This window comes from Watersipora subatra, chromosome 6 (genome assembly GCF_963576615.1).
Source record: "Watersipora subatra chromosome 6, tzWatSuba1.1, whole genome shotgun sequence".
NCBI classification, from domain to species: Eukaryota; Metazoa; Bryozoa; class Gymnolaemata; order Cheilostomatida; family Watersiporidae; genus Watersipora; species Watersipora subatra.
In genome coordinates this window covers 17,860,697-17,884,935 of record NC_088713.1, presented here as the reverse complement: position 1 = coordinate 17,884,935, position 24,239 = coordinate 17,860,697, and the positions used below count along the sequence as shown (strand labels likewise).

The following is a 24,239-nucleotide window of genomic DNA, read 5'->3' as shown; positions in this document are numbered from 1 at the left end:
CCGATTCTTCAGGTAGAGGTTACTAAATAAATTGCTCAACGTAACTCACCAACGTAATTCATCACTATTGAATGTGTTCGTGATGTGCAATTGCTGACACCTACGAGTACCTTAACTTGGAGTTATCCTCTGAACACTGTTTTAGATAACAAGCTCTCAGATAACAGTGTTTCAGCAATGACATGTATGTTACGTATCAAGGTCAGATATCGCATCTTTCATTAATTAATTGTAACTAAAGATCGAATAAAATACATGAGAAAGAAAGTTTGTCCACTGCAAACAAAACACTTTCAACTTGGTTACTGCATAAAACAATTCACACAAGTTGTCATAATTTATTCTATAATTGGCAAGGTTGTGCGACAGCAGTCAGAATTCCATGCAACTATCTTATATTCCTCACATGCAAGAATCCAAAACCATCCTAGAAGGCCATATTATATTGAATATAGCTTCAGCTCCCTTTCGACCACAAGTTTCACGCGAAGTAAGTAAATGAGGTAACCATAAATTTTTAGGGGAGTTCAAACTCGCCCTTCATGTTCAATGATCTCTTTTTATTCAGGAACGTGAGGAGCTCATGTTATAAAGTCAATGCAACACTAACCGGCCAACAGAGCATAAGCTGGAAACAACCTACTAGAGATACTGTTGACTTTGTCATCATTGTTTAAGGATTGGAGGAACTGATTTAAACAATAGAACCTGCTATGAAGCAAATACAATCAAAACAGTTTTTTCGTGTATAAAATGTTTATCATAAAGCAATAGAATGTACCAGAATGGATCATATACAATACACCTCTACATGGTTTGCATGGTTTTGCATAAGTAACACAAAAAATAGTAGGCGTTACAATTTGTTGTGCATGTACATTAGCGGATTTTGATGCAAACTTCAAGGAGTTATCTACACATTACATATCCAAATATCCATAATCATTATTTGATAAACCGCAGATATATAACAACTCATATAAACAAATATACCAATGTACAATTAGATGTATCACACGTCAAGTCACTATAGCAAGTGGTGGTTTCTTGGTAGGTGATTCTTCTTCGGCATCAGAATCTGAGAGTTTTCTTTTCTCGGTAGGTTCTTCAGAATCTGCAGGTGATTGTGATAAATATTCCTCATCCTCTGGAGCAGGAGTGCCCAACTTTTGGAAGGCAAATGCTAAATAAACAGCTACAAAAGACAGTCAAAAACAGTCAACACCTTCAACGATGGACAAGCTGACTCCGTCATATATAATACTAGTCGAATGCCCGGTGTTGCCCGGGTATTAACAAACAGCTTGTAAACAGTGGCAAGTCATGTAGTTGCTATTGGCTAGTTTGAGTAAGTTAGTGTCCTTATTGTTAAACTTACTAATAAGAGCCGTGAAAGCAAGCTTTAGTGACGTTGCGCAGTAAGGCAGAGTGCTAAACGTATTTTAACTCCGACGATTACTCATTCCGCCTAATGAATTCATTGCATCCCAGGTAGCTTAACTGGTTAGGTTATCGCCTGGTGAATGAGAGGTTCTGAGATCAAATCTTGTGCAATATGGATTTTCATTGCTAGATTTCAATAGCTATAACTGGACAGATGCATGACAAACTTTGAGATTTATATATATATACATATATATATATAGATTTATTATTAGGTTTATTGGTAGCCAACAGTTACTACAGCCGAATGTTAAACTGAGAGCTGAAGTCTGTCAATTAAATCGAGTTTACTTCATTTTGAATTCATAGTTCTATTCAAAACTGTTAAATACTCTGTCACCTGTTAAATTATCTTTCCTTTGTATTTTTACTGCTTTATAAATAACAATTGTAATATAAAGAGTCAAACATTTGGATATATAAACGATTGTCTGTGTGGGAATACAACCTGTTTTTGCGCTATCCTTTGGATGCTATTAGGGAGCAATGCAACGATGGTGAGTAGAGGAAACCATTAGATGAATTGATAAATAGAGACAGGATGACACGGTGAATAACAATTGTTCTTTGTTACTACACGTTTATGTTCCAGCATGTAACTACTGCATTTTGACAAATGACATCTACCTACTAACTTGAAGGCATGTTTACACTGGAAAGATTCTTAAAGATTGACTTGCAACAAAATTTACATTACAGTTATTTGGTATCAAAAGGTTCACCATGTCTTACTCTGCTGTGTTGTAAATTCAAAATATGTGGAAATGTGATTACAAGCTCTTAAAAGCTCAAAAACGAACAGTTAATCGTAGCCGTCACGAAAACGCCGCAGGTTGAAATTCCTCTCATAATGGATCAAATGTGACGTAGTTGAACACGATGCGCATCTGTTTACGCTTTCATGCAATCTTACTCGTCGAAATAATTTCACAAACATACTTCACACATTCAATAAAACCATGTTTATCGTCCTTATGCGTCTGTCTCATTATCATTGTATTGCTGGCACTTCAAGCACTGAAATCTCAAAACCTAGCCTGAAAATCAGTTTAATTTTTTAACCTTAGTTCAAGGGGGTGCATATCATCTTCTGATAAACATGAGGAGCCTGTTGGTCAACTGGATGGTCGAAAAATGCAGCATAAATTGTTCACGCTATTTGGCGGATATTATGGGTCACATGATCAGATTATGATTACATGATCAGATTATGACTACATGATTAGCCCTAGCTGAAATGAAATTGTAAAGTAGCAAGCATCTATATTTGACGAGGGCTTTTCGGTAGAACCCGAAATGTTTCTTATAAAACTAGTGCTATGAAAAGTGTTATTTTGAGCTTTTTATTGGCTTTTCATGTCACGATTGACATACCGTGTCAAAACAATAACCACATCGAGTTGAATACGTCATAAAAATAAAGAGAATTGAACCTTCGGTCATCTTTTTAAACTGTTCGTTTTAGAGCGTTTAAGAGCTTGTAATCTCATTTTCACACGTTTTGAACCGACAAGTTTTGACACCAAGTAAATGTAGTGTAAATTTTGTTGCAAGTCAACTTTTAACGATTTTTGTTAGAAACAATGGTCTTTTAGACAACTTCTGAAGATGCTGAGAGTTGGCAGGATTGTAGCTTTGACTTGAATTGCTCCTGTGAGCAAATTACTGCTCAGCTCTACTGGTAGCGAGTAAAATATATAACAAAGATTTTTATCATCAAACTAAACATCTTTTATTTTCACACGGCAAACATTAGTTTACAGTGTATCACAATCGCTGTTTCCAATGAGCAGAAGTTGTAGATTTTGAATTGTGCGCACATTGAGATACCACGCAATAAGTGTTTCAATTGACATTAGCATGTTGCGGATTAACATGGTCGTTTTGGTAAAGATAAATTTTGCGACAAATGTCATAGCGGAAAACTTCTGGCTTGCTTTGCAGCAATTTTTCTAAATAGGAACAACTGAAGGGTGATAAATGTTTAAGATCAAATAGCTTGCACGGCATTTTTCGCGCATCATTCGCAAGGGTTGTTTTCATCTTCCGCAAACATGAAACACTGGGTACAAATATGCAAGTAACTAAGCTCGCTTGACCTGCGAGTTCTTCCTGTGTCCATCTTGTGGATGACACAAACTTGTGGATAAACCGTGTCATGGAAACATAGTGCATAATGAAAACGGTGTCTGTCTGTCTAAAGCCTGGGTTATAAATTAGGTTAAAAGATTGTTCTGTACAGGATTTGAACTCAAGACATCCAGCCCGTGTTAGACCGACTTTAATCGACCGCCTTTTGTTTACACAATCCACGTGATTACCGGCACAAGTTTGCAACTTCTTCATGTTTGGATTTATGCCACAACCATTTATAGATTTGCCTTCCTCGGTTTTCCCTCCGCGTGATGGACAGTTGAAATGCCGATAGCTATGTACTGTAAATGTTGGGTGTGCAATTATAATCAATTTATTAAAAAATTTAAATTAATTGTACTGTTCTGATATGTAATAAGTGTAAAATAGTTAAAATTGTGCTACCTTTGTAAAATGTGAAGTAAAATAGAAACCCGACCAAAAAATTCACTAATATTGACAATAAAAATGGTGTATTTTTACATTTTTCTAGCAACTAAACAGTGAGAGTTTGCATTCTTTTTTGTAATATTTAAACTAGTTTCATAAACTAAAATAAATAATTGGCTAATAATTAACTTAACTGTGCTCACTTTTCAACTAAAATCATGCCTCAACATATGAGTGTCCTAAACGAGATACCAGGCCTGCTCGTGGCTCGAGAAAATTGAGACACGAGCAAAATTCCGAGCCAGTTATTACCTTGAGATGTGAGAAACCTTTGAGATATATATGAGCATACGAGCCAGCTACCGATGGCCATTACATGGCCGAGTATGCAAAATGCCTCGTTCGAGAACAACATCGATGGGTCTTTTTTGTCGCATCAGGTTGAAAAAAGTTTTAATAAGGTCGGTTAAAAGTCATAGTAAAATGGGAAGCAAAAAGCGCCCGAAACAAATAATAAGAAATTAAGATGAGGGAAAATTAAAGGTAAGTTTAGTAAAAAATTAAAACTTTGCTTTAAGTGTGTGTTTAATGATTTAAATTCATTTAAGTTAAATTTCATGTTTATGATATGTAAATTAGTGTCACAAAAAGACAAACGCGTTGCTGTTAAGTCTCTCACACACCACCATTAGCCACTATGTTTGTCTCAACCGTAAGAAATCCATGCGGTACTGTTCATAGTAATGTTGCATTTTATTGCAGATCATAATAGGTAACTTGTTTTGTTTTGTGAGCGTAGGTCACAAAACAATATCCTGTTTTTAGGAGATTTTCGTAAGATGGAAATGGATTAATGTGTGTTTAGTTATTTTATATAGGAATTATAGCTTTGAGATACGAGCATATGGACATACGAGCTCAGTCCAAGACCACATTAGGCTCGCATGTAGATGTATGAATGCGATTAGGATTGAAATATGAACATGGTTTATATACTTACTGATGGCTTCCCACTCATCCCTACTGATCGTCAGCTAAAATATAAAAACTCATTAAGTTTATTAAACTAGAAGTCGTCTTCTCCTGCATATGATGATGAAGTAAATCAGGTGCTTACCATACTTTTCGGACTATAAACCGCACCCCTATATAAGCCGCATCTGCTTTATTTTCTAAAAACGATAATAAAACAATACATAAGCCGCACCTTTGTATAGGCCGCAGAACTCAGGAAGGTGCTTTTTAACGCGGCAGCAACTTTGCTGTTTAAAACGGAACAGTGCCTAACGTCACTGTTTCGTATTAACCGACGCTTTTTAACCTAATGCCTAACGCAACAGTACCGTTAGGCATTGTTTCGTATTTTCTTTCACCGCTAGAGGTGCACTAACCGGTGATTCTGGTTAAAGCGCCCTAGCGATGAAAGAAAAAGCCACAGAATAGCCGCACCCTTATATAAGCCGCATGGCTCAAATCGTCAGAAAAAAGTTGCGGCTAATAGTCCGAAAAGTACGGTATATGAAATAATACAAATAGCCACATACAGAGACTGACAATATCAACAGAGTTATAATAGATGAATACCGGAAAACTTCTAATTGAGTGCTATGGCACAGTATTTTTCAAATCTTTCCTTAGAGCAGCATATTATTAGAAGTGACATTCAAATAGAGGGTGGCGCTTTATGATCAGCCAGTGAGAACATTGAGAAGATCAATTTAACCCTTTTACAGGCGAAGCAATGCTAATGTCGCCTAGAGTCATTTTCCTCTTTCGGGCAAAGCAATATTTGCCTCTGCCCAAAAAGGGGCAGATGCAAATATCAGCCTCGGCACTTTTTCTAAACGATTTTTCACATGCGTCAAGGTATCAGGCCGAATTAAACAAGGAGCTATTTTGAGTAGAACATATTCGACAGATACAGTTATTAATTATTTTGATCTCTTTCTTTTATGAGTTCGTGAAGGGTAAATATAGTAAGTATCAAAGTGTATTTGTCAACCCTTCCTCTTTAGTGGCATTTTATTAAAGGTGGCATTCTAATGAAGGTAGAGTTTAAATAGAAGTGTTGCGGTAAGTTGACAAGCCAACAGTACCTATTCTTAGATGAAAACAATTTGTTGAGCCGCCAACCAATCAAGGAATAGCGGTTAATTTAGGTGTTATTGTATTTAACCATGTAGCTTTTGCTTTCTTAAAGGTAATTAAATAATGTATTAAAAATTATAATTTCACATTTATCGTTATTGTACAATTTCTAATATTCAGAGAAAAGGATAATCAGTCAATAATTGTGAAGCGAGTAAGGATTTGTTTCCTCCTTTACTACTTTTTTACCTTAAAGATGAACTTGCACGCAACTTTAGCAGATCATTTAGGAAAGTATTAACATGTTCCTATCACTTGCAACTGTTTGTGACGTTTACGGTGATCTGGTGGCCAGGATAGTATATTTTAAGATTAAAATCACCCACACTTCATCACGGTTAAGACGCTTAGAGAGGAAAAATACATGCCACAATGACATCACTAGTTTTGCAGCTGCCTGCCTCTCTCGTTATTGTTGGCAGCTATTGCGTTAATAATGCAGCGTTACGCGTCTCTATTCTGGTGGTCTCTTTGCAACTAGAGATACCATAATCGTGCTTTTTGAATTTCAGCGTTTTAACCACGATCATGTTTTATCGATTGATGTTTAATCTTGAAACAGCCTGCCAGTCAGATGATCTCAAACATCAAAAACAATCGCAAATGGTAAAGATACCGATACTTTCTGATAAAATCTACTAAAAATTTGTGTAAAATTATCTTCAAGATTTTAAAGCGAGCATCGATGTCACTAATTCTCAATGCTGCCAAGCTGACGCTCCCACCAAAATAATGACAAACAAAATCGTTGTGAGTGCCTAATAAGCTTTTCATAAAACAATATTCAATCGCTTTCTAGAAAGAACAGTTTCTCACCACTTTATGTCTGTTTGAGTCACTGTCGCCACTCTCATTCAACTCTTTTAGCTTGTCGGCAGCCTTCTGATAGGCATCTTCAGAAACTGCCACCAGCTGCTTGCCTCTCGCTGCTGGATACTCCTAACAATAAACTAAGATAGTTTGTATACAAATAGATCACAATAATAAAATACAATAAATAGTTGTGCTTATGAATAGCTATACGCATACCTAGATTATCCATTCAGAAGGGCTACAGGCTAGGGAGCAATAAATAACATCTGAGTGACCATTTTGAAGCCAGTATGTTATTATCAATTCTGTTGCTGAAAAAGAACTTATAACCCTAGCATAGGAAAAACTGAAGCTAATAAAACCTTTTTGGATGACTAAGAAATCTTGCAGGATACAGAGGACTTCAGAATAAACCCAGAAGGTGGAAACAACAAAATGTGCAATTATAAATCTTGTTTTTGTTTGTTTCTATTTCTATGCAGACAAAACTGCATCATTGAATCGAGAAGATCAAGAAAGCAAGAGAGAGAGATGGCGGGAGAAAAAGTGGCAGAGAAAGAAGGCGAAGAAGAGAAAGCGAAAAAGAGACAAAAAGCGGAAGACAAAAATAAAAATGAGAGAGAGAAAGCAAAAGGAAAAAGAGAAAGAAGCGAGAAAGAGAGCGAGAGGAAAAGAGAGAGGGGAAGAGAATTTTAGAAAAAAATAAGGGACAAAAAAAAACAATTTAGGATCAGACATATTTTCTGTCATCAACATCAGCTTAACTCGACAGTTTGGTTCTTCTGGAGAAAAACCAAACATGGCATCTAAACCACTATACTACGGCAGATCCCTGTGAAACGACTATCTATAAAGCCTAGAATCATTGGGCCCTTCAAGCTGGTTACCATTTATGGCCTTGAACTTAAGTTGTCAAAAGTCAAACAGTGATTCTTGTGGCGCTGCGGCAACGTCGAAAATTAGAATAGAGGGGAGTATATACTAAGTCATTTGAAAACACAACTTTTGTAGTAAAATTAATTAGTTAACAATATTGCAATTTAACTACAATAGCAATATGTAGCACCTATTCTCTTAGAACTTTGACGAAAATAATATAATGTGTAACAGCTAAAGTATTTAAAACTTGTGGTCAGCGTGTCGGAATAAAATTACAATTGATATTAATAAATCCCACTTTGACATCGTGTCTGTCTGTTAGTCCGCCAAAACGCCATGTGTTTTTTTTAGCAATTTTAGCGTTTATGCGTTTTTTTTTGGCTGATTTCACTCAAACTTCCCATGCATGTGCTTTGTGCCTTCTGCCAGGCCAATAAAATATTTTGTTTCAAAACCCTGTCAGGTTCTTGTGAACCAGCCTTTTGAACATCAACCGTAGTCCACCCAATCAACAATGGAATAAATCCCAGGCCACACTGGGCTTACTGGTAGTGACTATTATAACTTTTAAAATACTGACAAACAGAAATGATCAGATAATAATAATGACAATAGAGAAACGTGCAAAAAAGAATCAAACCATGATATGTGCTACTGGTCCTTAGCCCTTCATCATTTTAGAGTCTTTTTTGTGACTGATGACTTACATTTTACACATACAATATCTTCCTCAATAATTAAAACGTCTGCCAAGTGTTGTCAAACTAGATTAGCCTAATTTCTATTGAACAAGAGAGGCTAGCTCTCTGACCTGTCCATACAGTTTCATCTTTATTTTCAAGTGTCACAGAACCACCTAGAAGAAATTCAAGTGACTTCATGGCCTTAATTGCATTTGAGATGTTTGCATCAAGACTCAAGATACCACAAATAAATTGTCTAGTGGATAAAAGGCCAATCAATGGGAAACATCAAATGACTAATGAACCAATCAAAATCTTTTAAAAGAGGAATGAGCAGATATAAAAGCAACAAACCTCCAGAGCGTTCATTCTTTTTAAAAGATCAACATTTCTGGAGTCTTTAATTCTCTGTTCAAAGAGAGTAGCAAAGTTCTCTTTGTACACCGGTATCATTCCATATTTCTCAGCAATCCTGCAAGACACTTGGGTATTTTAGACAATGTATCATAATAGTACTACATTAAAAATATACTATAGCGCTATGGGTGAATAACATACCGTATTGTTAAATATTGAGACCATGACTTGCCCATAAGATGAATTGAAATGAACGACAATATATCATCTATAGCAGGGGTTTCCAACCAGGGGTACAAGTGCACCTGGGGGGGGGGGACATCTTAGAAATCTAAGGGGTACAATACAAGTTATAAGCTTAATAAATTTTTGGTTTGTTTGGCTTTAAATAATGACTGCTGAAACCACTGCTATAGAGCTATTATTGTATCAATTTAAAGCCAATTAGTTTTGGCATTCAGACAAACTTGGGCATGAATGACATAGTGTCCAGCTAGTAGAGCTTTGTGTTATGACATAACATCCAGCTGCGTATCAAGTTACACCTCACAAGTGGTAGGCTGACAGTTTACTCTTAAAGGTTGACATGCAACAAAATTCACATTACAGTTATTTGATATGAAAAGATTCACCATGTCTTAATCTGTTGAGTTGTAGGTGCAAAATATGTGCAAAGGTGATTGCAAGCTCTTAAAAGCTCAAAAACGAACAGAAAATTGCAGCCACACGAGACCGCCGTAGTTTGGATTCCCTTTGCAAAACAGCTCAAATGTGATGTAGTTGTGAAAGATGGTTTTTGTTTACACTTTCTTGCAACCTTATTCGTCGAAATATTTTCACAAATATACTTCACGCATTCAATAAAACTATGTCTATTGTTCTTACGCGTATGTTTTATCGTCATTGTAATGCTGTCACTTTTAGCACTGATATCTTATAACTTACCGTAAGAAATCGTTAAACTTTTTAACCTTAGCTCGAAGGAGTACATATCATTGTCTGATAATCATGATGAGCCTGTTGGTCACCTGTGATAATCGAAAAGTGCTGCAAAAATTATTTGCGAAGTATTGGGTCACATGATCAGAGAACGACTTGACGATTGAATCATGCCGAAACAAAACTGTAAAGTAGCGAGCATCTATATTTGATACGGGGTCTTCGGTAAAACCTGAAGTGTTTGTCATAAACTAGTACTACGATAAGTTTTATATTGAGCTTTGTATTGGCCTTTCAATTCACGTGAGAACATACGTGACAAGATGATAACCAAATTTCGAGGTTACGTCATCGAAATAAAGAGATTCCAATCTACAGCCGCTTTTCATTTTTGAGCTTTTAAGAGCTTGTAATCACATTTCCACATATTAGGCACTTACAACACAACAGAGTAAGACATGGTGAATCTTTTGATACCAAATAACTGTAATGTGAATTTTGTTGCAAGTCAACCTTTAAGGTTCCTTGTGATCGGTGAGGTTGCTAAGAGCTCTGGCCTTTTACTAGTGGTAATGTTTGCTACATTCTATTGAATCCAACTCACAATATTTACCAGCAGTTTTTGTTTTTGTATTAAAATTGAAGATTAGCAAATAAATTTTTAGATTCATTTTCAATTTTTAGATTTGACTATACAACACAATGCCAGCAAAGAAACGCTCGTATCACGTCGAATACATTAAATATGGTTTCACAGTAATTGAAAGACAAGGGAAGCAATTGCCACAGTGCGTTTTGTGCCTAAAGGTTCTTTCTGAATCTAGTATGAAGCCAAGCTTTCTTGATTGCCATCTAAAAACAAGATATACTGACAAGGTCAAAAATGATATCGCATATTTTCAGAGACACGAACAAAGTGCTAAAAAGGCCTGCTTGGATGAGTCAGGCCACTTTGCTCAGGAACACAAGACAGCGGGACATACTTCCTTTCTAGTGGCGCTCAGGGTAACAAAAGAAAAGAAGCCACATACAATTGGGGAGAGATTAATATTATTCTGTTGTAAGGATATAGTTCATTGTATTATTGGAGATAGTGCTGAAGCCAAACTAAATGCATTGTCACTATCAAACAACACTGTTCACAGGAGAATCAGCGACATGGCTGGTGATATAAAAATACGGTTCTGGCATAGATAAAGGCTGCGGCATACGGCCAGTTTGCCATTCAGCTTGACAAATCTACTAATGTGTCAAGCTGCTCATAGCTCCTGGTATTTGCAATATATGTTAATGGTGAAAACTTTTAAAGATGAGTTCCTATTCAATCACTGGCTACAGCGGAGAACAAGAGGAGAGGATGTCTTCGAAGCTGTGTCCCTTTTTCTTCAGCATGCAAGACTTTCCTGGGAAAATGCAGGTGCTTGTACCACAGATGGAGCACCAGCAGGTGCAGATGGGTTGCAGGTCTGGGTTCCGCGCAAAAGTATTGCAAGCCAAAGGCTCAACAAAATACCTCCATTGTATGATCCACAGGTATGCATTGGCAGCAAAGACTCTTCCATCAAATTTGAATTCTGCGCTCTCATATGTAGTTTCAATGGTAAATTATATAAAAATCAGCCCTAAACACAAGGTTGTTTTATCAATTATGTCAAGATTGCGATGCAGATCATGAAAACCTTCTTTACTACACAGAAGTGAGATGGCTTTCTAAAGGCAATGTCCTGAATCTATTTATGGGACTGATTGAATAGATTACAGTTTTCTTTGCTACACAGACTTCTAAAAAGCTGCAAGATTTAGTGAGAAGTTAAGGACTTTCGAATGGATGGAAAGCTGCCTATCTGAGAGATATCTTCTTAAGATTAAACACTGTCAACGCATCACTTCAAGGGAACTCTACCACTATATCTGATTTGATGTTTGATAGTTTGTCAGAAGTAATGCCTTCACATGATTCAATTTCATTCATGAAAGATCTGGTTGCAGACCACCTCTCTCGGCTGGCCTGAGAGTTTCAACAATTTTTTCTGACTTAAATGACACAGATTTGAAGTTGGCTAGAAACTCATTTAAGTTAACTGTAGCTGATATTGATAGTGACATGCAAGAAAAGTTGATTGACTTTCTCAATGACTTTAGTGCACATGATAGATTTGAAGGTTGCGTTCTTACCAAGCTCTGGTCCTCATTGATAACATCCTATCCAAAGCTTTCAGAGGTATCTTTAAAATTGCTGCTCATATTTCCTAGTAGTTATAAGTGTGAGCAAGGGTTTCCCTCACTTTTGTACATGAAAAGCAAAGATCGATCACGACTGAATGTTGATGACGATGTCAGAGTTTCATTATCTGTTACTGAACCGAACATCAAACAGCTCACTGATGCAGAGCAGGAGCAGCCTTCCCATTAGACTGGCCAAAATAAAGTGGGAAAATAACAAAATACTACGATGCATATAAGTTGTACTGCATAATTATCATTATTTTAATAAATAGCAATTCCATACCATACCACATTCTTTACCTGTTTAAGTAACAAATGTTAATAATGCACACATGTCATATTAATGAAGTTAAACCAATAATACCTTTGTCTGAACTGTGTCTGAACTGTGTTTTCCAAAGGGGTACATTTTTGCCATATGACTCCCAAGGGGTACCAAAGTCAAAAAAGATTGGGAACCCTTGATCTATAGCATAGCATAGCATAGCATAGCATATATATATATATATATATATATATATATATATATATATATATATATATATATATATATATATAAACACTAGTTAAATATATAAATACTAGTTAAATTTTGTTTTATTGATGTAACATTTCAATGTAACACTGGCCTAACAAGAAAGCCCCCTCAGGACAGCATAACCTGAAGATGAATTTTTAAAAATTTTAGTATATTTTATCGGAAGGTATCGCATTTTTCTATCATTTGTGATTGTTTTTATGTATTGAAATTAAATTGAAATGACACCATTAGTTATTATCATTAAGATGGTTGACACCGTCTATTGAAGTCAAGTTGCAGTGTTGCACGTTTCTATTTTGTCGGTCTCTTCTCAACTATAGAGATCATAATCACACTTTTGCCTGAACCCGAATGTTTTAACCACGATCAAGTTTTGTCGACTTCAATCTTCAAACATCCTGGTAGTCAGATCACATCAAACATCAAAAACAATCACAAATGATAGAAAAATACAGATTAATTTTAATAAAATCTACTAAAAAATTTGCGGAAGTTTATCTTTAATGTGTCAACCATAGACTTTACGGCAGAATGAAATAATGTGTCCATAGATGCTCATTTTTAGCAAACTTATCAGCTACGGGAAGAAATGTGAAAAGAAAACCTACTTTTCCAGAGTTCCAAAGTGTACGAGGAACTCTGGACAATCGACAACGCCCTCGAGGTGAAAGTCATATTTACAACCGAACAAAGGGAAGTCTGTCGTGCTGTCAAAGGTCACTCTGTAAACATCATTGCCAAATGAGTTGCTGTCAGATTCCTTCAGGCGTCTCCTACAAACAATGAATGCACTTACTGAGATGAAAATTATAGATATTTGTGCATAGCAATGAGCACAGGCTATCATTGCTATATCACCAATGTATAGCAATGATAGCCTGTGCTCTATCATGGATATACATTGGTGTATAGCAATGATACAGCATAGGCTATAAAGTTTTAGCAATATGCACTATAAAATATTGCTCCTTCAAAGATGGGGGTACCAATAGTAAGAATATATGTTTGATGTGCTGCTGTTTAAACAACGCACGCCTAACTTGAAGGGCTACTCACATAAAATTTTTAAATATTCTGTCAAAAAATTTAGATATTTTTCTATCATTCAAGGTTTTTTGTTGCTTTACGTCATTTGACTGCCAGGATGCTTCAATATTAAATCCAAAAAACTTTATCATGGTTAAAATGCTTAGAAGAAAAGGCGTTTCCAAAAATGACATGAATAGTCGTTTCCTATTTGTCCCTCTCGCTATGAGAGGTTTTTCGGGGTGAAGTTGCAGTGTTAAGCGTCTCTATTGACATATATTTTATTGTGTATTTGCTCATCATTGTTGAAATAAAACTTCAAATATAGCTTCAGACACATTTCTATATATTTCAAATAATTTAAAGAAATATATTGATTAGAAATTGCCCCATTTTTTCCTCTAAATGCTGTGTGAAGGCCAAGAAACTAGATGTAGCCAACCACATATTTTATGTAGCCCACCATAGCTTAAATCATCGAAGGTTTAATAGGCTGTCTGTTGTTTGTTCTGCTGAAGCTTTTAAAAAAGCCCGACAATGATATATGCCATTCATACAGTAGGGAGGCCACACGAAACAGCCTTACCGAGATATTAAGTATTCTCATTCATATTTAGAAACTATAATTATATTATGTAGTCCTCAAATAATTTAACTCTACAACAAATTTGAATAACACATCATACTAACTCTTTCACTACCGCGTTAAATTCGTTATTCTGGCCAAATTAATTCAAACGGATTGTTGAAAAAACCGATACACCGCTAGTATTTATGCAAAATCTCAAAAATCAATGCAGATATTGCTTTACTGTGAAATGCATCTAATCCAATACAAAATTCTCTACAAGATAAGTAAAAATTGTTTAGTGAATCCGACTCTCGCAAAATTTCTGACGCTTCCTTTGCATTAAAGGAACGGGGTGAGTTTATTATTGCCATGACGATAGCGATCTGGTTTTTGCCATTTTGAAAAATGATTAAAAATGGAATTGCTTAGCAAAAAAGATTTTTGATTGGTTGCGCGTGATTGGCAACAAGGTTGTTTCATTGCAGACAAAATTGGATTGGTCTAGCTATGTAATGAAAATAAAAGTGAAACCCTATTGATAAGCCGATACATCGGCTTACGGTTTGTACTTCTATTACCGCTAATGCCGATACATCGGCTTACGATAGCAAAAGAGTTAAATGTATCCAACATTTCCAAGAAGGAAGTTAATGAATAAGGAAACTTTTATAAGAATGATCAAATGACCAATGCTTGTTTGCACTTCAAGGAAAATAACTAATACGTCTCTTGTGTTACAAGTATGTAAAGCGTCACATTTTCAAAAATCACCAGACACTTCGATATTGCAAACAGACGATTTGCAATATATCAGGATATTATTATTGTTATGTAAAATGTTTTGTAAATTTTAGTTGTTATTTTGTGTATATTTCAACTTAAAAAGAAAATGTTTTGTGTTCGTGATAATTAGAAACATTTATTTCATGGATCCACATGTGCATGGAAAGTCATGGAATGAGCTTATTATGAGACTAGAAGGTCTATGCATGTAGTTTCAATATCGCTCATTCTGAAAGTCACAAGGTGTGAGATAAATCGGCATTACACGATTATATCGTTTACACAATTGGAAATATCTCTTTAAATGGTGATTTTCAAATCGCCTACTTTAAAAATCGCCACCAGACAATTAAATCGCCATATCATGAAGCTCTAGTTACATATATCAGATCTTGTGTTACAAGGCAGTGTCAGTTGTAAAAAGGTACAATTTATGACTACATTCCCATTACAGCAGAGAGTCTCTATATTGACAATACAAAACAAGCATACCTCGACATACGAGCAACTTGAGATACGAGTAAAATTTAGAGCAAGTTTCTTATCTTTCTTATCTCCCTCGACATATAAGACAAATTTGACATACAAGCAATTGTGCCTATTTCTGATGCGGCCGCTAAGTGGCCAAGTATCTGAGAGGCCGCTTTCGATCTTTCTTACCAGATCAGTTTGAAGTTTTGAAAAGGCCAGCGAAAAGTGATAAAGAAAGCGAGGCAAAAAGCAAAGTGTAGCGTCAAACGTGTTGCTGTCAAGTCTCTCTCACCGCCTTTAGCAGCTTTACCTGTCGCGAGAGTAAGAACCCCATATATTACTGTACATAGTAACGTCACGTTTTATTAGTTCATAATTGCTAGATAGGTATTTGTTACTTTATGAGTGTAGTTAGTGAATTACAACAATTAAAATCATGTTTTTCCGTCATAATATCCTGCTTTTATATATTGTTTTTTTTCAGAGTATGGGAGATGGATCAATTAGTATTTAGTATTTTGTATTTCATATATTACATATAATATATTATTTCATATAGCAAATATTGCTTTGAAATATGAGAGAATTGACATATGAGATCAGTTTAATAATGCATTAATGACGTATTACAATATACTAAAACTTCTTACATTAGCTCTCGGGCATCAGGTGTCGTCCCTATAAAGAATCCACCAGGTTTCAGGTTCTCACACGCATTCCTCATCCATAGATCTGCCTGTTCCAGAGACTCAAATGAATAGTGGTAAGAGAACTGACAGCTTGTCAGGTCAAACTGCATAGAGGGGTCAGAGAGTCGTTCCCTTAGCCTCTCCTATTCAATAGAAAATAGGCTAACCTAGTTTGACAATGCCTGACAGGTGCTGTAACTAGTGACTACTAATGTCAAACAAAAGGAACTAACCAAACCAATTTACATAGGACTTTTTTCTCGAAGGCATAAAAATCTCTTATTCAAGCACAACTCTTTTTGTGCAGGTTCACTAGGTATAATTAACAGCAGCAACAAAAATTACTTCAATAATGCGATAAAAAACATTCAACCTACAACAAAAGGCAATACATAAACAGTAAAGAAGGGGCAAAGTAAAATAAGCAGTATAAATCTAAAACAGTTACATATTTGTGCTACAAACGATTGTATTCACAAACACATTGTAACTATGTACATAAATTACAAATCTCCATTATGAAGCCTTAATAATCATGTTAACAAATAATATTCTAAATATTTGAAATACTGGAGTTGTCTGTTCCTAGATAGTTGGGATATAATAATTACTGCAAAACTAATATTTTGCAGTGTATTCTTCAATATTCTCTTCTGTCTCTTTACTTTTTGCAATTATAGATGTTATAATCACACTTTCGATTGATCTGAATGTCTTAATTGTGATCCAAGTTCTATCAATTTTAATCTAAAAATATTCTGGCAATCAGATCCCCTCAAACATAAAAAAACATCGCAAATGATAAAAAAATACTGACACTTTCTGAATAAATCTACAAAGAATTTTTGTAAGTTCACCAATAACGGACTAACTCCAGATAATTCAGAAGTTTTTAAAATATTGAACTAAGCGCACCTCACATCTTGCAATTCTTACGAAGTACAAATGAAACTGACATGAGATATTTCAGTAATTCTTAATATTGCAGTAAGTTCTTAGTACAAGACTAAAGCTACTCCAAGATGTCGCAAGCTAAAACAAAACTAGTTACTCATTACTAACAAACGAAAAAATTGTATTGTTTGAAATGCCGATCTAATTGTCTATTGTGCTTCATCTTCTGTAGAAATTGCGCAAAATGAGTAAAATTTCATAGAATGGGTTCACTTTGAAACGCTTCACCAATGAATAAGTCATACTCGAAGCTAAAGTATGTCTACTATATGAACAATGTCTGTAAGACTTGCTTCAAGCAGAGGCTGTGCATGTTGTTAATAGTATTGCGGTACAAACAATGGCGCTGCAATCTCGGTTGAATATGTATGAGTACAGAGGCAAGGGAACCTAGACAGCTGGAGACATGCCCAGTTGCAGAGAGTTTTAAGGTTGGATTACATTCCTGTCACCACCAGTGATCTTTGGGATTTGAACCCGACCTGTTGTTTGCAGACACTCTAAATCACTAAGCTATGGCAACTCTTTAGCTACATAACTATAACTTTAATACAAAATATGTGTCAGCTATTGACCGACACTGGCAGCCATGATTAAAAACTGTAACTGTCCGGGAAGGAGATTGCTCAAGATTAATGCAGAGTTGTCTGTCCTCTAATAAGTTTAGCAAAATGCATGCTTTTCTGCTGTCACATCTTTTCTTAAACCAATTTCTCTTCATCACAGTTTAATGCCACTCTGTACAGTTATAATTTTTAACTTCAGAAATGATAATAACATTTTGAGACAAAACTGTTGGTTACATATAAATATAGAGCCATGGTTCTAACCTTAGAACAATCTATGGCATGGAATTCTGCATCAAATATTGGATATCTTGGGTTTTGCTTCTTCTTCATTTCGTTATATCTTTCTTCACTTTGTTGTACTGAAGTGGCTGCTATATCTGTGAATAGAACAATGTTATGTAATATCTGTACATAAAGAATCGATTACAACGGTGCTTGCTTTGGAATGCGCATGAAACGCCGATAACAAAAGACCAACAAAATGCTTGTAAATAATGTTGTTTCAACTATTGCATAATATACGCTTCCGCATGTAATGTACCAACAACACCGTGTTTGAAATCTAAATTCAATACATGTACACATAGTGGTCATTTAGCCGCTATAACAAAGGGATTTCAGCAAATAGCATGTCGGCATCTTCGTTATTTCGAAATGTTCAGTACACAACTGCCAAATTTCAATTTCAAGAAAAATCTTTGTTGATATCGTATGGCGAAAAAATGTTGCATGGCAAGGATGAAAAAACATTGCGTTTGACGTTGTAAGGCGAAGAAATCGTATAACAAGGTCATCATAACCTGAGGGCGCACTGTATTGTGTATTACGCACTTGTACATGTAATGTACCAACATGGTGTTTAAAATCTCAATTCGATGTCTGTAGCTGTAGTGTTCATTTATCCGCTATAATGAAGTGAAAGTATTTCCTACTCAATTTACAGTCGTAAGTAGATGTATCTATGGTATGTATGTACTATGTAGCATGAGACTCCTGCTCACTAAGACTGTCTTGAATGCTAATTTTCATTCCTACGCTATAACACTTCATGCATTGATGCATGGGAAGAATGGAATTTATGAAATTGAACATAAACCTAAGTGCACCTAATCAGGTATGTTCTTCAGTGCTTCATGTGAGTGCTTCATGTGAGTGCTTCATGAGATTGCTTCATAAGATTGCTGGGATTCCCAAAGAAACATATTATATGTAAAATTTTCTATTGGCATTGGAAATCATAAAAAATCATGGTTTTTATTACATGCCAAAAAAAAGAAAAAAATGAAACAACAAAAATCCAGAATTATGGACTGCGTTGAACAAAAGTGTTCTATATGTTGGTAATCTAAAAGTATTACGGAGAAGTCAGGATAGTGAGTCGAAGGTTGTAGTAATGGCGGCAAAGATAATAAACTGAAACATATGATGGAGGTTGTAGTGAGTTTTGTCTGACTACCATTAGCAATATGATAGCATTTCAAACATGAACTTGCATCATTGAAAGAAAACGAATAAAAATAATATGAATATAAAGCTAAGACATCAAGCTTCAATTTGATGTCAGTTTTGTTGTTGTAGACGAGTCTAGAGATATAATAGTTTGAATAAGATCCTTGGTACGCTCAGATTCAATCGCAAATCTGATTGTGACATTTATAGTTGTACTTCGGCAAAGAGATCGACAGAATAGCGACATGTAACACTGCAACTTGAACGCAATAGCTGATATCAATGATAAGAAAGAAACAGGCATCTGCGCAACTAGTGATGTCATACATCTTAACAGATAACCTCGAACATCAAAAACAATCACAAATGATAGACAAATGCCAACACCTCCTGACGAAATCATCAAAAACTTTGTATAGGTCAAACTTTAAGCACATCGAGCTTACGAGCAAGCAAAATATAAAAAGTACAAAGCTATTGCTTTAATGGAATAAGAGGTCTTATATATGCCACCAAACAGTTGCTGCGAATTGACTTGAGGAAGATTGCTGCAATGTTCTTGTAAAGATTTAGACAATAAGACTAGAAATAATGATGTCTCTTCAGACCCCGCTTGGCAATCACTTATACCTCCTCTGAACTGCACCCCACAATTCTGATAGTATAGTACATTCAGGTAGAAAATAATAATTCACGGAGTTTGGAAAGGCACACTCTACACGGCTCAATAGTTACCAAGTTTGTGGTCAATAGAGCAAACACATCGTTATATTCAATAGAGCCAACATACCTTTGTGTTCAATAGAGCTAACACACATTTGTGTTCAAGAGAACTAATAAACCTTGGTGTTGAATAGAGCTCACACTCGTTTATATTCAATAGAACTCACACAGCTTTCGCAAGAGTTCACAACAACAAAAAACTTGGAAAACAACTGATTTTTCAACCCGCAAACACTAAAACCCATCGGATTACAATATCTCATCGAAATCTACCTGCATGGACAACTCTGTGGACTTTTGCAATCTTCCATTTCCGTTGATCACCACCCTTACCAGATGCAAGGTCAAGAATATTAAACTTGCTGCCAGAAGGTGCTTTTCGTCTCACTTTTTCCATGAAGTCATCTGAAACAGAAGACAAAATAACCCTCGTAAAAGTGTAACCCCGTTACATAAACAATAATTGCAAAGGCACTTGAATTTGAAGGTAAAGGTCTCTGGATATTTGTCAACAGAAGTTTGGGACATGCAAAGACAGGTTTTTGATGTAAAATTATATACTTAATATTCACGTCGAGCATAAATAATATCCCTGGTAGATGTATTCTTTTCAGAAAAATGAAACAATAAAAAGTAAACAAAGTTCTGTGTAAACAACACATTGAGGTAACAATAACTCTTCAATCAGCAATCAATTTCTCAATTAATGGAGTAGACAGTCAGTCGGCTTCCAAACTAAAGAACCAGACTTCACATTTGTCATTTAGCTGTGTTACTGCTTGCTTTTAAGCCATACAAACAAATATATGTAATTTTGCAAATACGATTAATTTTATTTGTCTGCAGTGTGACAATTTTCATAAAATAAGTAAACATCTTCGCTGTCGCAACTACTTTGAGCTAAGTCAGCAGAGAAACACATATTTGTCTTCATATAAACAAAAATAAGAAACACATGGAATGTTGCTTATCGTATTCCCAATGATGACAAGTTAGTTTTAGTTTGGAAAGGGTGACGTTACTAACTTATTAAGGTTGATTTAACCCAGTTGTTAAAGCCTCTCATATAGTATATCCTGCTTTCCTTTCGCGCCTCGACTCCTGTCTCTTGCAGATGGTTATAGTGGGACGCGACAGTGGCTCCCAAACCATCTTTGTCTCCCTAACAATGGGAACTGAGTAGTGTAATGAATAATGAAGAAGACTATGAGATGAAACAAAACATTTTACTGAAAATCGGGAAAATACCAGAATAATTCCTACAAAACATACACAAAAAAGTTATAAGGTATCTTCATTCGATGACATAATAAAAAAGCATTATGGCTAATAAAGATAATAGGAAAAATAATCAGTAATTGGGTTTTTTTCTCAACTATTTTTGTACTTTGACTGTAAGCAAATCGCAGGCCTATTTATTGTGCTCCGTCGATGTACTACCAACAAGCTTTATTCTTATTATTGTTTATTTAGTGTGTTTAAATAACCAATTCTTCAAGGCTATATTTTTATCGATGTGATCTGGCAGTATGACAAAATTTTCAAATTCGGCTTTTTAACTAATCAGAATTGAGAGAAGGAAGCAGAACACTAAAAGTGTTAAATTTAATTAAATGTGTTTCACTTTATATGCCTGAAAAACAAATAGTTGTAAAGGGTGAAAGCCATCCGAACCATTGTCTAGGAACTTCTGACCATGGACTACTACATATTAGTTGCTATTTTAGCGCGCTGTAACTTTTTTTGGATTTAATTGTTATTGCAAGTTTTGCAGTAGCACTACTCTAAAAACTTGAAAAACAAATCAAGTTACCATACATTATATAAAGTTCAAAAATTGCATATTTTACCTCAGCAAAAATATGGCTACGCATAACATAGAAGTACGAAGTATTAAGGAAAATGGTTGTTGCACCAAAAGTGCATTTGAAACGGGTGTTTGCCAAAAATCGTAGGAAACCAATGTCATGGCTATAATTATACTGCAGCTATCAGTAACAGATATGTGTGAGATGAGCACTATGTAAAAGTCTCACCTCTTCCTGCTACTGAAAGCTGCTAACTGGGTCATTTATATGTCCATTTTAATGGAAAGCCATTATAATAAATCTGGCTAGTTTGATTTGAAAAAACACTCATTACAAAGTAAACCAATTTGTCTTAAATTTTGCTATAATATAGCCAAGCTGTTGGGGTATCATTGTTAAACATAACAAACATAAGTACAATTCTTTTGACGCAGGATTCGCAATAAACTGTTGCAGTCATTAATTTTAATTTTGGTTACAGTTATAAATAAAAACTAAAACTCTCGTAAACATATTTCAGCAGCATAAGCTAGTGAAACTCTTCAATAATTTGTTTTGAAGGTCTTTGACAACATTTTTAATATTGATTCTACATATCCTTGATTCTAAGTATACCTTGAAATACAATTGACCTGACATATGAGCAACTAAGATACGAGAAAAATTTCAAGCAAACCTTTGCCCTGAGATACGAGACAAATCTGAGATATGATCGTACGAGAGAGTTCTCAATGCAAACGCTAGGCGACGGAATATGTAAAAGGCTGCCTACAAGAACAGCATCACTCAGACTTTCTCGTCGGGTTGGTTTGAAAAAGTTTTTAAAAAGCCGGGTAACAGTGGAGTTGAAAGGAGAGATAAAATAGAAAAGCTAACAAACAGGAAAATGAAAATACAGTTAGAATAAAGTTCAGTGTAACATCAAATCAAAACTTATTTTATAGTGTGTAGTAAAGTATGCTAAGCTCATTTAGGCTAAAGTTTATGTTATGTTAAGTAGTGCCCCAATAGTGTAGCATATCAAACGCGTTGCTGTCAAGTTTGTTATGAAACAGCAATGAAACAACTCCTCATTTCCGGGATAGGTTGCCTTTGAACATCTTTATAATCAGCATCTTGAGCTTAGTATGTACCGACTAGCGAAAGCAACAATTACAAGTACTGCTGCATAATCTCTGGCAACCTAATTTTTACAATCAATTAGTTCTGATGAAATTAGTTTTCGACTGCCTATTAACTGTAGTCTTCACTACTTTATCGCGAAAAAGGCAAATAAATGGGAATGAGCTTCTTGTTCATCTACAGACTATGTCACAATTAATCGGTTTAGACGATTTATTACAGAGGAGTAGTGACTATGGATCGTTAAAAACCTGCATATTTAGAATTCTCGGTAAGAATATTAGGCCTCGGCGACTGTTATCCCCTAGTGGTCGGAGCTTAAACAATAAGAGTGTTGTATGGAAATATTACGAAAACAACATACCAACATGAAATGCAGCCAGACCACAAAATAAGCATATATACGTACAAGCAGCAAGACGCCCAAAAATATAAAAGAATCCATTAATTATAAAATGTCAAAAGCAAATCAGAAACTCCAACATATGAGTCAATCATATAATTGCGTTAACACTTGGCGTAGAGCATTCCAAAAAGATGTAGAAGCAATTAAATCTACCAAAGAAACATTGGAGACAAATCAAATGATTACACGTATACAGATCTACAATACTCTGTCAGACCAAACCTAGATATCAGGAGTAAGTCACAATGTTTACCCTACGTGTCTACATCACGCGCACCAGCTGAAGACTTACCCAAACAAGATATCTTCACCCACCTGACATAGAGCATTAAACCTTAACACTCAACCTACTCCTACAGGCTAGCCGTCCCACATGCCAGACATATATAGCTATTAAGAGAACAGCTCCAATGACTCATCCTCTTTCCCGAGGGCCTGCTTAGGCGCTATCCCCTCTATCTGCTGAGAAACCTCTCTCTCCCCTGTCTGTAGATACTCTTTCCCACCACCAGCCAAAAATTTCCACCCAATGGACTGTCACAACTCTTGTTTTACCATCGAGACTCACAGCCGTACGTGACTGAGTAAACGAAACTGGACAACCGTTCGAGTAAGAGTGTAACATGTATTAGCTATTTTAACCTTATGTCAATAATATTATTGTTGTAGAATTTTGTTAGTCGTGCATTTTAATAGTTGGACTTATAGAATAAAGTAATTTTACTGGTAAATATCAGTAGGCCTAAATTGCTTACAATAGCTTATCACATTCCTTGGTACCTGAACCAGTAATAGTCAAATTAGTTTCACAAGCTAAGCAAAAGTGCACAAAGTAAACATAGTCAATATAAAATAAGATGACAAAGCAATTTCAACGCTGATGTTGCGTATGGAATCGGATTAGTTATGCATAACATAAACTATCCATATCCACTTATGACAACAGTAGCATACACTGCTTGGGTAACTTGAAAAGTATCCAGTAGCCGTATAAAACTTGAAAATAACAACAATTACCTCCAATTTTTCACTCATGTCACTCTTTTTAATTCAATTTAGTAAAACTTTGTGAGATGCTTCCAGTCGAAGTGGAAAACTTATCTGGCCGCACGAAAC

The 24,239-nt window shown here is 35.5% G+C and overlaps 1 protein-coding gene across 1 annotated transcript; it reads right to left on the bottom strand.

Annotated features, from left to right (window-relative positions):
* Positions 1 to 628: 628 nt before the first annotated feature.
* Positions 629 to 24,239, bottom strand: LOC137398968 (mRNA cap guanine-N7 methyltransferase-like). The gene is made up of 10 exons (XM_068085131.1): positions 24,141 to 24,239; positions 20,814 to 20,949; positions 20,061 to 20,192; positions 17,877 to 17,992; positions 16,054 to 16,235; positions 13,161 to 13,325; positions 8,844 to 8,961; positions 6,931 to 7,053; positions 4,967 to 5,000; positions 629 to 1,195 (listed from the first exon to the last, which is right to left on the bottom strand). Exons 1-10 carry the CDS (start codon positions 24,156 to 24,158, stop codon positions 1,020 to 1,022), a joined length of 1,200 nt encoding a protein of 399 aa, XP_067941232.1. The 5' UTR covers positions 24,159 to 24,239; the 3' UTR covers positions 629 to 1,019.